Source organism: Aulostomus chinensis, chromosome 22 (genome assembly GCF_037954235.1).
Source record: "Aulostomus chinensis isolate RoL2024-O1b breed Wild chromosome 22, RoL_Achi_v1.0, whole genome shotgun sequence".
NCBI lineage: Eukaryota > Metazoa > Chordata > Actinopteri > Syngnathiformes > Aulostomidae > Aulostomus > Aulostomus chinensis.
This window is the reverse complement of record NC_141341.1, coordinates 9,521,890-9,537,032: the sequence shown is the minus strand read 5'-3', so window position 1 is coordinate 9,537,032 and position 15,143 is coordinate 9,521,890. Positions and strand designations below refer to the sequence as shown.

Below are 15,143 nucleotides of genomic sequence, written 5' to 3'. Positions count from 1 at the left end.
AATTGTCGAACATTAAACAGATATAAATCTCTCGCTCAAAGAAATATTTATGGAGAGTTCGCGGTGGAGAATCTTAACCAGGTTTTAAGCAGCGCTTTCTAATACAAGGAGAACTTGAGCGAGAGACAAAAACTATGAATTACGTAATTCATCTTTCGATGTACATATTTTATTAAAATTTAAAAAGAAAAAAAAAGGTTGGACTTTACAAAATTTCCTCCTGCGCGTTGCTTGCGTTCACTACGGTATTTCAGCATTACGACGACTTACGTCATGCTGAACCATCCAGACTAGTTTATGGTAGTGTGAAACGGGACTGCCTGTCCTTCATGGTGTGGGTTTCTATGTTTGTACTTTTGAAGCTATATTTTAGTTTTATACTGAAGTCGACTATAAATGAGTGTTTTTGATTTATTTCGCGGGTTCTTCGGAGTACCTGGAGGCCATTATCGTGGAAGAAGGTACGTTTGTGGTGTCACGCAGCTGTCACTGAGCCAACGTCGGCTAGCTAGAGAACTAGATAGTAAAAGTTAGTGGACTCGCTACCGTGACCTCACGCACTGGGATCTGCTGGCGTATTAGTGGGTTTTGATGTTGTTAGTGTGTATTTGGGTCATTTAAGTGCTTCATGCCTCTTGAGCTCCGCCAGGAACATGATTTGCTTTGTGTTTGCCAGGATGTCCACAGGGGTCCTTCAGCTAACCAGTGGTGGCGTCATTCTTAGTCAGATATTAGGACTAGGAGGATTGTGTAAGGCCTTTGAGTAACCTAGAGTTGCTAGTTTACATCGTATACTTTAATATCATTGTCATAATTGTAATGTAAATATTCTAGAGACCCCTTCTTCGATGCCATGACCCGTGACGATGACGAGGATGACGACGACGATGATGGATTCACTTATGATGGTTTCCGGGGGGATCAGCAGGATAACTTCTTCGGTGGCGGGAGGTTTGGCTTCAGCCTTGGCCCAAGCTTCGGCCTCAGCATTGGCCCTGACGGGATGAAGATCCAGGAGTCTCCGGTGTTTGGCAGCGTTCTCAGAGAGATGGAAGAGATGTTCTCTCAGCTGGGCCACTGGGACAGACAGTCGGAGTCTGAATTTTCCAGTATGAAAACACAGTCCCAGTAGACGTGATCTAGTGGTTAAGCTGGTCCAGCAGCTTCCCTTACTGTGTTGTTACTCTCAGCTGAGATGGTCTTCCTCCTGTTCCAGGTGTTCCCAGCATCATGCCACCCCCGCCGCATCAGGACGGAACCCAGAAAGAAGGACGAGCATCTCCCGGGAACCCCCTGAGAGACTTCATGCTGAAATCCCCTAACGGTGACCAACGAAGGTCCCACTCAGACCTGCCTAGAGAGCCCAGAAATTATGGCGGCCCCTCTTACAGTTCACCTGAGTTCCCCAGCTCACCGTTCAGTGGCTTGATGCCTTTTTCAAAGGTGAATGGGATGATGGCATGTGAGACCCACCAGTCCATCCTGGAATCTTGAAATCTGAATGGGCCCGTGTCCGTCTAGGTCTCAAGTTTCCAGGTTTATTTCCAGTGATTCCAGGTTTCAACACTTTGATTGTTTTATTGTTGCATTCACAGTTTAATGATATTTGGAGACAAATGCCACAGACAACTCCTGAGGACGAGTGCAAAGAAGACAGAGGTGGATGACGTTTTCAATCTTTCAGTAAAAGAAAGGAAGCGCATGAGTTCACACTGATCCCAACCTCTCCTCCCCAGACCTGGACTCTGCAGTGTCCTCTGGGGGTTTGCATCAGATTCTGTCTCCGCCTGGCGGTGGTCAGCCTCAGACGGGGTCGTTCTTCAAGTCCATCACGGTCATTAGGGTGACGAAGCCTGACGGGGTGAGATATTGAGTTCATGTTATCATCAGTCAGTCACACGTTAGTGGGGTTTGGAAAGCAGATTCCAAGTGGATTCGCTCACATTCATCGTCTGTGTACATCTTGAGTTGAAGATCTATTTCACATCAGCGCTTGTTTTTCCTCCGGTGGCGTGCAACAGTCTGTAGAAGAGAGGCGCATCGTGCGAGACAGCAGCAGCAACCAAGAGACCACCGTGATCCATTCGGGAGATCCTGGGCTCTGGGGGGGACCCGACCGCCAACCTGGACCTGCCCTACCAGGTCAGTTTATTTAACAGAGTCACCATGCAGCTGTTTGTACTGTGTTCTGGTTCTACTCCAGATGTTGTTGTTTTCGTTTCAGCTGGGAAACCCCCTTTTTCAGACCTGGGACCAGGACTTTGACAGCTTCTTCTCTTCGTTCATTGCAGGCTTTAACGTGTACAGTGACGTCCCTGCTTGAAATACTGAACTCCAGTTCATCTTCTCACAACATGCAGGTTTCCCTCTAGCGCTTTGAGCAGTTTTCCCTTTATTTTACTGCCTTTACACAATAAAACCAAAACTGAGCATCTAAAACAATCCACAATTACATATTTTGTTTTTGTATCGTCCTGTAAATAGAAAATTGTACAGAAGGTGAGTGTTTGAACGAAATAAAGAGTTAATGTATTTGTTTAGTTACAGTTGTTCACCTGTTTATGTTCCGTTTCTTTCATTCTTATTTATTACTGAGATCTGTGGCTGACGTAGCCAATCAGATATGGTAACACAGTCGATTAGTAACTGCAATATCTAAAGATACTCGACTCTTGATCACAGTCAACAAGATGTGATGACATCATCAGTTCAACCGGCATTTTTCCCTGTCTTCCAACATTCGATGCTTTAGGGTAATTCAATGAGCGCATAAATAAACGCACAAATCCACATCTCCATCCTCTTCAGCTTCATCTGTCTTTCCGTTCCTCTCTGTTCTCCAGCTTTGTGAAGGAGGGAAGTCCGTGTAAGATAAGCCTCTGTGAAGGGAACATGGCAGCGTGACCTTCATCCAGCTGCGCTTTCATGTGTGAAATATCAAAATGCACCACTGGTTCCTCCTCACGTTCTTCGCACCTGCGTGGGAGTGAACCCAAACTGTGGGTATACGCGTAGAAAACACTGAGCTCACCACTGAAAAGCAGCATTCCTGCAAACTAAAATATGAATTGTTTAACCTTGCGGTTTTTTGTTTGTTTGTCTTTTGTATTTTTTGTAACTCTAAAATGTCTAAAAAAAAATACCAAAAGCGCATTTCATTTTTTCATCAAGCGATATATCATAGGTGAAGAAAAACAAATGGAGAGTTTGGAGTTTTATGTTGAAATCAAATAACCAATCAGATCCCAGGATTAATCAGAGGTCATTCCAAGCAGGTGAGATCACGGCCACGATCAGGTCCGGCTTTCCTCCTCCAACATGTTGTGTACCCTCCTCTCACACATGCACGCACACCACCGAGCCCGCCGTGCCATAAAGTGCGTGACGTCGCCTACACCTCCAGTATGAAAGGGCAAACTCTGCTCAGTCCTCCGACTGAAGGCGCAGCGCTGCGTGGGTCCGATCCAGCAGACGAAGCCGGAGCCACTGCACCCCTGAAAGTTCACCTTTGGCCCGATTGTGAAGAGGAGACGTCAAAGATGGAGGGGCTTCTGAGAAGGTGTCGGGTCAGAAACCAGCTGGTCAGGGAGTGCATGGCTGAGTGTCTCGGAGTGTACGTCCTGATTGTGAGTGTCCTCTTTTATACGGTGAACTTGATAAGACAACAGGTTTCAGCTCTGTATTTCAGGCTCAGGTTTAGGATCAAGATCTCTGCACTTTAGTTCGACTCCCTTCTTCCCTCTTACAAAACCCCACTTTGATCACATGACAAAACACTGTAACACAGTTGCTTAGCGGATTTGAGGCGGTCGGGAGAATCCTCACAATGGGTAACTGAGGACTTTGGCCTGAAAGAGACAGGAGAGGAGTGAGTAAGGGGGGGGGGTGAGGGGAAGGATGGGTGAGGATACAGAGTTGATGCGGGAGTTCGTCATTGTTATGATCAGGGATTTGGAGTAAAAAGTACAAATTGTTTCCCTAATTTCTTTCCCCAGTGTCTCAAAGTTGATGTCTCAAATGTAGCTTTAGTCCCGTCCAGCCTGCCGGGGAAATGAACTTTTACAACAAGCATCATAAAGCAGTCAAGTCCATAAAGATGAGACTTGTTTACTTGAGCCTGAAACTTCCAGATAAATGGAAAAAACAAAAACCAACTTGTTGTCAAATACACTGTAGATTTCTGCAGGTTCAGGCTCTCAGGTGAGTGACATCAGTGCTCTCACACCTCCTGCTACATCACGCCACAACGGAACGTCCTCAGATTTGCCACAAACGTCCACTTGGGCTGAACGTTTGAAGGTCAAAGGTCGCATCAGCTACTGTTAATGTGATGTCCCAGGAGTGACTTGAGGGAATTTTTTTTTTTTTTTTTTTTTAACTTGGCACAAATGTTCATTGGATTTTGCCCTGGTTTAACACTGCTTATGTGATCTTAATTCTGAAAGGCACTAAAGAACTCATTTTAAAAAAAAAACAATAAATATTTTTAAAATCACAAACTTTTATAATTATGGCATTTCACACAAACATTTACTGGCATGAACTGAGCCTTCATAAGGAGGTCGTTCACACCTCGATGTGATATCCTAAAGTTCTGACAAAATTAAAAAAACAAACAAAAAAAAAACCCTCTTCTGGTCATATTCACTTTCATCTAATAAGTTTTTTCTCTTTTTTTCAAATCAAAATTCTGCACCACACACAGAAAATCATGAGCTCTTTGTTCCTTTGCAGCTCTTTGGGTGTGGCTCCGTTGCCCAGGTGACAACAAGTCAAGATAAAAAGGGGCAGTACCTGTCAATCAACCTGGGATTTGCTCTGGGAGTGACATTTGGGGTGTATGTGTCACGTGGAGTTTCAGGTAAAAGGAGCCACAAGGATATTTTTATTTCTTTATGATGTAATATGTCACCCTCTCCTCCTTCTTCTTCTTCAGGCGCTCATCTGAACCCTGCTGTCTCTCTGAGCTTGTGCTGTTTGGGAAGACATCCCTGGGTGAAGCTGCCGTTCTACGTCTTCTTCCAAATATTAGGAGCTTTTCTAGCTGCAGCAACTGTCGGCCTGCAGTACTACGGTAATCAACCAAAGAATACACTCACCTAAATGTCTCCAGTGCTTTTTTTTTTTTTTTTTCAACAAATCTCATGAAAGGAGACAAGTGTTCTCTCCTGTGTCCTCGTCCCCTCTGAAGACTTACCGTGTCATTCATGTGCAGCTTCAATTCCTGACGGACTTTTTTGACCCTTTAAGCATCTCCAGTCCGTCTCAAACAGAAGTGAATTGTGCTTTTGTTTGGAACGCTTTCAGCTGCGGAGTGATATTGCAATACGAGTGAGTACTTACAACAATCATGTTGCTCTAAGTACACTGTTTCCACGCAGATGAATGAGAAAAGAATTCCGGGACGGCGCAATGACGTTTAAATTGTTTTTGGACAGCGGAGGAGATCCTATACCTGTCAGCAGCATCAGGATTTTGTTGTGTGTGTGTTTTTCGTGTTCCTAGACGCTATTCAGGAGTTCAGTGGAGGTCAGCTGACAGTGACGGGTCCTACTGCCACTGCAGGCATATTCTCCACCTACCCTGCTGACTATCTCAGTGTGTGGGGGGGCATCATGGACCAGGTCAGACTCTCATCATCCTCTCGATTATTCAAAGGTTTGTCACTCACATCAAGGTGGAGGATAAGAAGGGTAGAATGAAGAAGTACTTGGTAGCACCTCATTAAGATAAAATGGTTGGATTAGAGTAAATGTCATCTTTTTTCAAGAGATATGGATACGAAAGTTTTGCTAATTCCATTTGAGGAAAATTTCACTTATTACAAGCAAAAACACCCACAGTCAATCAGGTAGGTTTCAGTGTGGCGAGACGGCTTGTTGGAATGTGCTAAATAGACTGACCAATGGCCATGCTCCTTTTATGCATCATCCTGGTCTGAATGCAGGACCCTCAGCTCTCCGCCTGCATGTTCTTCAGGTGGTAGGCACAGCCGCCCTCCTGCTGTGTGTTCTGGCTCTTGGGGACAAAACCAGCTCACCTCCTGAGGGTCTTCAGCCTGTCCTGGTGGGGGCGGCGGTGCTGGTCATTGGGATCTCCATGGGCTCCAACAGCGGCTACGCCCTCAACCCCGCCAGGGATTTTGGGCCTCGATTGTTCACATACATCGCCGGCTGGGGAGTGGATGTTTTCAGGTTGGCGACAACAACTCAGGACATCTAGAAATAATTCCTTGTACCGAGGCTACAAACTGCTGTTTTACTATGCAGGGCTGGAAATAGTTGGTGGTGGGTGCCAATCGTGGCTCCGTGTATCGGGGCGCTGCTTGGAACGCTGATCTATGAGCTGATGATTGAAGTCCATCATCCTCCCAGTCTGTCGGGGCTTCAGACCTCATGCCAAGAGGCCACGGAGGGCAAGACGGGGGTGGAGCTTGAGGGGGTGGAGCCAGACTGTGTAAAACCACCAGAGCGATTAAAATGAAGCACGGGGAAAAAAAAAAAAAAAAAAGGATTTATGATGAAAGTCTTTCTGTAAACTGATATTTTGGATAAGGTGAAAGCAATAAGAGCAGAAACTGAAATCAGATTTTAAAAAAAAGAGGCTGCAAACACTGTTCTGAGCGTGACCCTCAACTCTGCAGGACGACCCCGCTGCACGAGTCAGTCGTCTCTTTTACACATTTATTTTCGAAACAGCACAAAAGTGTATGGCATTTCAGCAAGCAGACCACAACCATGAAAAAGAAAATGACATGAAATTTCCACTATTGATCTATATAAATATGATATGACATATAAAAAGATACAAACACAAAAAAAAAAATCCACTCATGCCTTCATGTGACCGTGAAGGCTGCTTTTTTTTGTTGTTGTTTTTTTTTTTTTAAACGTACAAAAGAAATGTGAGTACAGCAAGCACTGAGTCTGTTGATAAAAAAGAACCGTCTCAAAGAGATACACGTTTGTATTCATACACATTAAGACAACGACCCCCCACCCCCACTCTCTCTCCTTCTGTAATTACAACGTATAGCCTCTTTTTTGGGGGGAGGGGGGGGCTTTTTTTTCTCTTTTAAACTTCAAATAATTTGGGAAGAAAGGAACAGTACAAGTACAAATACTATATGTATTCACATTTTCATAGCAAGTTACTAAACCCAGAATGCTTTCTTTTAGTGTAATTATATGTATTTACATGGTAAAACTTGTACACCAACTACTGGCAGGAGGCCTGACCGCTCTTTTACTAGCTTAACGAATACCAACATCACAAATGACTGACTGACACTACACAGGTTACAAGTAACCTCATCTCCTAGGGGAACGCCTCCGGAGACTCACCTCATGTCTCAGGTTAAATCGCACTGTCTAGTAAGATTTGACGCAACCAACAAATACCAGCAGCAGTAATGTGTTCTCATATAAATAAATATCACAATATCGTAGCAACATAAAGTCAGTGTCTCCAACTCTGCCCTTCACGTGTCTTTAGATCTTGGTGTGAGATCAGTTTTACCAGCTTGTGATGAAGGAGTGGAGCTGGTAAAAGTGATGCAACGCCACCAAGAGGACATGAGGCGAACAAGTGTGAATAAAGTGAAGCACTATGATGGGTTGGGGGTTGGGGGTGGGGGGCAGCAGGAGGTGACGTAGTGCTAGGGGTAGCTGGCTACAGTTGGTGCAGGTTTAGAGTGATGGATCTGGAGGGAGGAGACGTCTCAGCATGGTTGATGATGCTCTGCTCAGTGGGGGTGGGGCTGGGCTGTTCAAGAGTTCAATGACCAGTTAAGATCGAACATGCAATTATAATCGCACACAGGAGGCGTCGTACATCGAGTCCAAGTGTTCATGGAAGCTAAAAGACCAGGCGCAGCTCGCTCTCATCTCAGGATCAACATTCTACCCATCTTCCACTAAGTCGTGACCCTCCTCCTACATCTGTCCGTCACAGAGGTCCCGCCCCCTAACCTACTGGGGCTTGTCTGTCTTGTGTGCAGTGAGAAAGGCCATGCCATGGGTCCTGAAGTGGGTGTTGAGGTCCGAGGCCTTGTCGAAACGTCGGCCACACACCTTGCAGCTCAGATTCCCATCTCCATCCTCGCCTTGTGCCTGAGGGGAAGCAGCTGGAGAACCGTCAGGAGAAACGTGGGCACGCGGGGTGCTGCGATCCGCGTCGCTCTGGTTGTCCCGCACGCGGTGGGTGATGAAGCGGTGCCTGCCTAGAGAACCAGCTGAGGCGAAACACACACCGCATTGCAAGCACTGAAAGGAAGCAGTGTCTGCGCGATGCTGCGGGATGTGACGCTGGAACTCCGCTCCGTCCTCGGTGGAGAAGCCGCAGGGCACGCAACGAAAAATGTTGCTTTCTTCCTCTAACTCGCCAGGTGTCAGAGACGTCAACACCACCGACGCCCTGGTTCTCTTTGCGGGGCCGCCACCGTCCTCGCCGTCCTCTGTGGCGTTTTCTTCCTCATCTCCTGCCCTGCCTGCAGGAGGCCCGACCTCGCCGTCTTGCTCTGAGGAGCTGCCGGGACCCTCTCCACCTGTGGCTGCACGCTTCCTGGTCATTGGGGGACCCTGAAGAAACGGGAGAGGCGGGTCAGACCGGGTGAACTGAACACTGATGAAAAGACTCACAATTCAAAGAAAACCGTTGGCTCTTACCTCGACTTCAAACTAACAAAATGCAATTTGCCGCACACATAGTAGCTGTCATATACATTACATTAGTGTAGTTTTTGAAGTAGGAATGGGATAAAAGTTTGAATGATCCGGAAAGCTATCAGCCTTTTCTCACCTGTCCATCCGTGCTTCTGTGGTGGAGTCGGATATGCTTGTCAAGTAGGAACCGACTGCCAAAGGTGCGTTTGCCTTCAGTGCAATATCTGTAGATACATGTCACAGGGATTAAAACATTTCTCTGAATGTTTTAGAGGGAAACCTAAATTATTAAAGTTTAGATTAAACAAATCAAAAAAAACAAGTCAAAGTTCCTGACTGGCAATGGAAGACTCTTTTGTTGCCCTCGTGAATGACTCGCTCGTGACGTCTCAGGCTGGAGGATGTGCTGAACGTGCCTCCGCAAATGCGACAAGGGAACTGTGGGGTTACACAACACACGCACGCACACACAAGTAGGCAGAGAAAGGTAAGCAGGTTTTTAAAACCCTGACAATGGAAGGCAAATGTATAAGAGGATGTTTTCATTCACAAAAATCGACTCGTAATTAGATGCATCAATGAGGGTTCAGCACCTTGCCGTGTTCCATCTTCACATGACTGAGATAGTCATCGTTGTCAGTGAAGGTCGTCTGACACTGAGGACACGTCCATTCCGTCTGAGCGCTGGAATGACCGCCACCCCCCGCAGATGGCGGGTGACTCCCCGGCGCCTCGTAGTCTTCATCCCCTTCGTCATCCTCGTCGTCCTCCTCCTCTTCTTCCTCCTCCTGTTCACGTCCCCAGTCCTCTCCATCAGAGTTGTCAGTTTTTGCGGAGGATTTGACCTTCAGGCCAGAGGGGCCGGATGTGTTGGGAGGGGCCGCCGCTGAGTTGGAGGCATCGGCTTGAGCGTCCTGTTTCGCTGATGGGCCTCTGTGAGCAGTCTGAGTGCGACGGCGAGAACACATGGAAGTGTTTAGGAGCGACAGTGAACATTTAGCTTCTTCAATCTGATAACTGTTACTATGTATGAACTCGCTGCCATGACAAAAATGACTGGTGTACTTGGTATAGAACTTAGGACAAGATCACCGGAGAGGAACCTTGCTAAGGCCGATCCAAGACTTGCTGTATGCCTTTGTTGACACCACATTCATTGTGTGCAGCAATGACTGGGCAACACAGAAAGGCAAAAGGCTCAGATGGGAGTGTTTCATCTCAAAAAGTAACAAGCAGCTCACCTTAATATGCTCCATCATGGAGCCTTTCTGGGCGTACAGCTTGGTGCAGTCAGGACACTTGAACACATGCACTTTCTGTTTGGCTAAGTGAGTGTCAAAGTGCATGTACAGCAACGGTTTTTGGGTGAAAACGGTGTCACACATCACGCATTTGTAGATCATTCTGTCAAAAAAAAAAGAAAGAAAGAAAGAGAAAGGTAGAGAATTAACGGCATTAAATTTCAGATCCGGCGTATTATTTGATATTTGGCGGCACTCCTACTTGGCTTGTCCCCCGGTGAGTGTTGGGTGCTGGGTGCTGATGTGGCTCTGGGCGCTGGGGGAAGACTTGAAGGCCATGGGGCAACTGGGGCACTTGTGGAAGACCTCGCAGTGAGCCGTCTGAATGTGGGACTTGATGGAGTTTAACCCTCCGAACACCACCTGGCAGCTTGAGCATCTGGACAGAGTAGAAGATGATGATCCAGAACTCTGTTAGAAGTCCTACCCAGGTGTGTGTACCTTAAACTGAGATGTTTTTGGTGTGTAAGAATGTCTCATAAAACCTTAATAGTTCATATGTGCATGTTAGTACTGACTAAAGCACAAACACGGTTCAAGCCCTTAGTAACAGAAATTTCCTTTCAATCAACAGGAAAGAGTTTGTCTTTAAACTTAATTACAAGTTGTAATTAAATTGTCCACAAAAATACACATAAAAACATCTACAATTTTAATTTTGGCTTAACTCAATTTGCTGTGTAAGGAGGCTCTGGAAGAACTGTCTGGACTGGTTTTTGCTCAAGTATCAGAGGAGTAGCAGGATATGATTAGAAGCTGCATTAGAGGCTGGTGTGGCAGCTTGTTTTTGGACACGTCTCCACACCTGTAGCCAATGCGCCTGGCAAAGTGAAGACACGCCTCCTCCAGATGGGTCTGGAAGCTGGCCTGCCGGGCGATGCCTCCACACTCTGGACAGACGTGAGGCGCTCTGTGTTTGTGGATCCTCTGGTGAGCTGCTACAGCGCACGAGTTCGGCAGCATCATGGGAGGTGAGCACTGCGTGCATGTCTGAAACACGAGTAAAATAACACAGCCGGCTTTAACAACAGCAGAAACCAGCTGCGCAATGCGCACACACACACACACACACGCACACACACACACGCACACACACACACACACACTCACTCTCAGGACTCACTGAGTTGGGGGCTGCTCGGATCTGCTGGAAGTGTGTGACTAGCTCCGTTTTGCCATTGAATTGTGTTTGGCACTCTGGACATTTGAAGTTGTTGTACTGAAGTCCCTCCACCTTCTTGCAGGGCAAAGGCATCAACGCTTGGGGCCCCTGGGGTGTGCGGCGGACCGGTCGAGGTTGGGGCGCTGCCGGAGATGTGGAGTCCTTTAGTGGGCTGGAGTTGGCCGAGATGGTGGGACCCCCTGGTGTGGTGGAGGGAGAGGAGACTGGAGGAGAAGAGGACGAAGAGAAGAGCAGGCCTGGTCAACCAAGAGGTAACAGTCAGAAGAGACAAATGGGAGGTTGTCAATGAAGACGATCACACATTCACTAAAAATCCTCAAAGGACATTTGAACTTTTCTTGACTGCCTACACAAATAAGACTGAGCAGAAAATTAATCAATAACTTTGACAATCAAACAATCATAAAACTTTTTTATATGAATATAAACGCCCTCACAGTTTTATGGACACTTTGAGCTCCTTCAGATTTTGATTTTCATTATTTCCTAGCACCTCATAGATTAAATGATTGATCAACTCAGGGTAGAAGTACGCGGCAGTGCATAGTACCATAACTGATAGTTGCAGCCTCACTCACCACCGATGGGCGTTATGTCCTGCTGACCAATCATCTGCTCCACAGTGACGGGCCTCATGACCAGGTGCGAGCACTGCATGACCAGCCCACGCTCTTTGTGCTCCCTGGCATGTAAAAGCAGGCTGCACTTGTTGAAGAAGGCCAGCCTCTTGGCACAATGGTTGCAAGTCACCTCGATGCGTAGTGATCGGCGGTCGTAGTGTCGGGCCAGGCTGCGCTCCAGGGCGAAAGCATCTCCACATTCCAGGCAGCGGTACCCCGTGGCTGGGAGAGGGAGCCCCCACTCAGGAGGCGGAGGTGCAGAGAGGTCGGGCTTGTAGCTCGGCAAAAGATTCTTACTGTTTAGAATTTTATTGAAAGCCTCCACCAGACTTGACTGACTTCTGGAGATGACGGCGCCTGTGCTGTTGACTATGGAGGCAGGCTTATTTGGCTGGAGGGTGCCGCTGCCTCCGTTAGCGGTGCCTTTAGTGGCTGTGCGTACGCTGATCCCACCAGCAGCGACAGAGAACTTGGGAGATGAGGTCACAGCAGGAGTAATAGGCAGGGCAGCAGATTTTGTGATGCTAACAGCTGTGACAGAAACTTTGGCCTTGTCAGATGCAGCAATTTTGTTTTGGACTTTAGTGGCTGCAGCCAGCATCACGCTACTGGCAGCAAGGGTGGATACTGGAAGAGCATTGAGAGCACTTACTTTCTGCTGCTGGGATGTCATGTGACCTGGGGAGGTTTCAGACTTTTGAGACTTGTTTGCTAACACCTTGCGTTCCCCAGTTTGACCTTTAGGGTCAAGTCCTTTCCCTGCAGCGCCGCCTTTAGATGCAACCCTTGTGACAGTTCTGGTTATTCCACCTGTGGAGGTTTTTATTGTTTTTATTCGGACTTTAAGGGGTCGGGATGGAGCGCCAGAGGCTGCGGGTGCTGTGACTCCTGCTTCTCCTCCTTCAGCAGTGGCAGGCTTAGCCTTGCCATCATCTACCTCCATCTTTTCCTCACATGTTCTTGCACTCTCTCCCTTATCAGATTTACCATCACCCACTCTATCTATCCCGTTCCCTACTTCCATCTCCTCTTCCTCCTCCTTGGGTTCCCGCAGTTCAGGAGGAGGTGGAGTGGAGGCCACAGCAGGGCTGGAGCACCTCTTGGTCCCAAGCTGAGCTGTTGATTTTGGCATCTCTGGCTCAGGACTCTCTGGCGAGTCTCTCTCCTCTATGACATGTTCTGGATGTCTGTCCTCCAGCTGAGGATTCTCAGTCCCAGCTGAGCCAGACTGGGGGGTCGATGAAGACAGAGACGTCCCTGAAGGAGTGTCGCCAGGTTTAGGATGAGAGGCTGTGGAGGACGTGGGTTGTGTTGAGACTGAGTCAGACTTGTAACGACGGTTCAGCTGAGCAGAAGCTGGGGAGTCTGGGCTCTCCTGGATCACCAGTGGACTACCCAAATCTGGGTCAGAATCCTCCTCCTCCATCTGCTGGTGCTTAAATCCAGCAGGACCAACCTTAGGAGCTCCGTTAAAAGGCTGAGTTGAGTGCAGTGGGTGTGATGAGAGGGCAGAGGGTGGTGTGGGCAGAGACTTAGAAGGTGGGAAGAAAGGGGGGGCTAGTCCAACAGGCCCGCCTGCAGCCAGAGGAGAAGACCCAGCTGATAGAGAGGAAGATGAAGGTAAGGAGGCTTTGACCCCGTCTGCTCTTTCTTGACCCGTATCCTGCTGCTGCTGCTGCTGGTGCTGCTGAAGAAGCTGCATTTTCCTTGCCCGGCCCACTGGATCTCCAGACCCCTGTCCCAAAAGTGGTTTAAGTCTGTTGAAGATGTTCCCACCCTGCTTATGTGACTTGGCTGCACCAGCGCTCGATGCTTCTGCAGACACTTTTGGGGTGTTCATCGACCACGGCGCTCCGTTGGATTGGGTCTGGCTGAGGGAAAGGGGTGTGGACACACCAGAAGCGCTGAAGCCGTTATGATTGAGAGCCTCAGACTCAGCCATGCCAGGGGCACACGCACCGAGTCGTGGACCCACATCTACCCCTGCAATCACATCAATAGGGTCCTGGTCTGTGTCTCCATCTCCTCCGTCCACTGCTTCTACACGTACTTTATTTTTCACGATCACACTAACAATTGAAGTGTCCGCCTGGGGGTCTGCAGGGCTAGGTGGTCTCAAGGATGACCCAACACCCACCACACTGTCTGTTTTTCCTAGAGGTGCCCCTGTGGCTCCATGGGGTCCCTCTGCCTCATCTGGGGCAGACTGGATGGCCTCTTTGGCATCTATGTCAGGAATGTCAAAAGCTGCCAACAGGTCATCAAAATCTGGGGTCTTCATGTCCCCCATACCGGGATTAACTCCTGTAAAAACATGAATCATAGACACTGTAGCAGAAGGCAGCCAAGTGCAGTCCTATCAGCCTGCCGTTGTCCATCACTCTCATTTACAGAAACTGACACAACATATTGCAAATTATCACTAGGGTCGTTTAATATTGCATTTCTGCGATATGCCGCGCTGGTTATTTCTGTCATGCTTCTTCGTATTGACACTGACTGACAAACTACAGCAGTTTAACCTGTTAGGAGGGAAGCTAGCGAAGCTACATACATCTAACACTAGCAATTAGCCAGCTAGCGCAGCTAGCAACGGTAACCAAACCCCTTCTCGGGAAACAGGTTCAATGCTAATTTGCTATGAATTGGATCCGCTGCTTCCTTGATGCTTTCAAGACATGTTTCACGCTGCAGTGGCGATCATATCAGTGACAGTTCGAACAAAACCCCAATTCGCAGCGGCGACCTCGGCTGCTTTGAGCTAACAATATCCCATCCCGACTGAGGTTGGCTAGCTGGCCGCTGAGCTCCAGCCAAGACAGAGAGGGGTCACTGTGCTAAGCAGCTAGCGTTCGCCATTTAAAAGCAACCGGAGCGGTTTGTTGGGGTAGGGTCTGACAGCGAGATCAACTCGGTGGCTGCAGGGTCGACGATGGCACAGAAAGGGGTGGCAGGGATGAGGATTTTCGTTTAATATTTCATGCATTTTGATTGTTTACCTGGATATGCGATTCCCGACTATCCTAGCTCGTTTTCAGCTGAAAATGCTGTGCTTCCCGTCACGTGACAACAAACATCCTATCAGGCGGTGATAGCGCTGGAAAAAATGCATGGAGGATGCTACAAACGACACGTATATTTATTCCCTCTGGAAATTACACACACCGTCTAAAACTGTCGCTATCAGACTGCCTAATTCTTCGCGCAGGCCTTCGAGACTGACGGTGTATTCTGCTTAAAACTGACGGTTTCCCACGATGGTCCTCCTCCTCCCCCCCCCCCCCCGCCCCCCCTTTCTGGCCGACAGTATCAATTAAATTGCATTTATCCAGCTCGGTAATTAGAAACCACCGGAGACTCCTTTCTACAGAACAAA

The 15,143-nt window shown here is 47.9% G+C and overlaps 3 protein-coding genes and 1 non-coding gene across 8 annotated transcripts; 2 read left to right on the top strand and 2 right to left on the bottom strand.

Moving 5' to 3' along the window:
• The first annotated feature begins 268 nt into the window (after nucleotides 1–268).
• On the top strand, nucleotides 269–2,540 carry hax1 (HCLS1 associated protein X-1). Of its 3 annotated transcripts, XM_086193792.1 has the most exons (8): nucleotides 317–461; nucleotides 677–750; nucleotides 835–1,109; nucleotides 1,217–1,443; nucleotides 1,596–1,659; nucleotides 1,737–1,861; nucleotides 2,022–2,142; nucleotides 2,225–2,540. In XM_086193792.1, the coding sequence occupies exons 3-8, from the start codon at nucleotides 854–856 to the stop codon at nucleotides 2,263–2,265; spliced, it is 834 nt and encodes a 277-aa protein (XP_086049918.1). In that variant the 5' UTR covers nucleotides 317–461; nucleotides 677–750; nucleotides 835–853; the 3' UTR covers nucleotides 2,266–2,540. The 3 variants fall into 3 exon arrangements, with proteins under 3 accessions (XP_086049917.1, XP_086049916.1, XP_086049918.1); XM_086193791.1 differs by lacking the exon at nucleotides 677–750 and having other exon boundaries at nucleotides 269–461; nucleotides 2,292–2,540; XM_086193790.1 differs by lacking the exon at nucleotides 677–750 and having other exon boundaries at nucleotides 270–461.
• Nucleotides 2,541–2,869: 329 nt separating this feature from the next.
• aqp10b (aquaporin 10b) lies at nucleotides 2,870–7,512 on the top strand. Of its 2 annotated transcripts, XM_086193788.1 has the most exons (7): nucleotides 2,870–2,999; nucleotides 3,276–3,626; nucleotides 4,735–4,861; nucleotides 4,937–5,074; nucleotides 5,506–5,624; nucleotides 5,980–6,194; nucleotides 6,270–7,512. In XM_086193788.1, exons 2-7 carry the CDS (start codon nucleotides 3,405–3,407, stop codon nucleotides 6,481–6,483), a joined length of 1,035 nt encoding a protein of 344 aa, XP_086049914.1. In that variant the 5' UTR covers nucleotides 2,870–2,999; nucleotides 3,276–3,404; the 3' UTR covers nucleotides 6,484–7,512. The 2 variants fall into 2 exon arrangements, with proteins under 2 accessions (XP_086049914.1, XP_086049915.1); XM_086193789.1 differs by lacking the exon at nucleotides 2,870–2,999 and having other exon boundaries at nucleotides 3,267–3,626.
• Nucleotides 6,449–15,017, bottom strand: znf687b (zinc finger protein 687b). Of its 2 annotated transcripts, XM_086193785.1 has the most exons (10): nucleotides 14,767–15,017; nucleotides 11,726–14,071; nucleotides 11,088–11,350; nucleotides 10,770–10,954; nucleotides 10,167–10,343; nucleotides 9,905–10,067; nucleotides 9,257–9,607; nucleotides 9,001–9,101; nucleotides 8,800–8,887; nucleotides 6,450–8,579 (listed from the first exon to the last, which is right to left on the bottom strand). In XM_086193785.1, the coding sequence occupies exons 2-10, from the start codon at nucleotides 14,055–14,057 to the stop codon at nucleotides 7,971–7,973; spliced, it is 4,269 nt and encodes a 1,422-aa protein (XP_086049911.1). In that variant the 5' UTR covers nucleotides 14,058–14,071; nucleotides 14,767–15,017; the 3' UTR covers nucleotides 6,450–7,970. The 2 variants fall into 2 exon arrangements, with proteins under 2 accessions (XP_086049912.1, XP_086049911.1); XM_086193786.1 differs by lacking the exon at nucleotides 14,767–15,017 and having other exon boundaries at nucleotides 6,449–8,579; nucleotides 11,726–14,068.
• On the bottom strand, nucleotides 9,721–9,855 carry LOC147240666 (small nucleolar RNA SNORA13). The gene has a single exon (XR_015111402.1). It is a non-coding gene; the product is annotated as a small nucleolar RNA SNORA13 (small nucleolar RNA).
• Nucleotides 15,018–15,143: the final 126 nt, after the last annotated feature.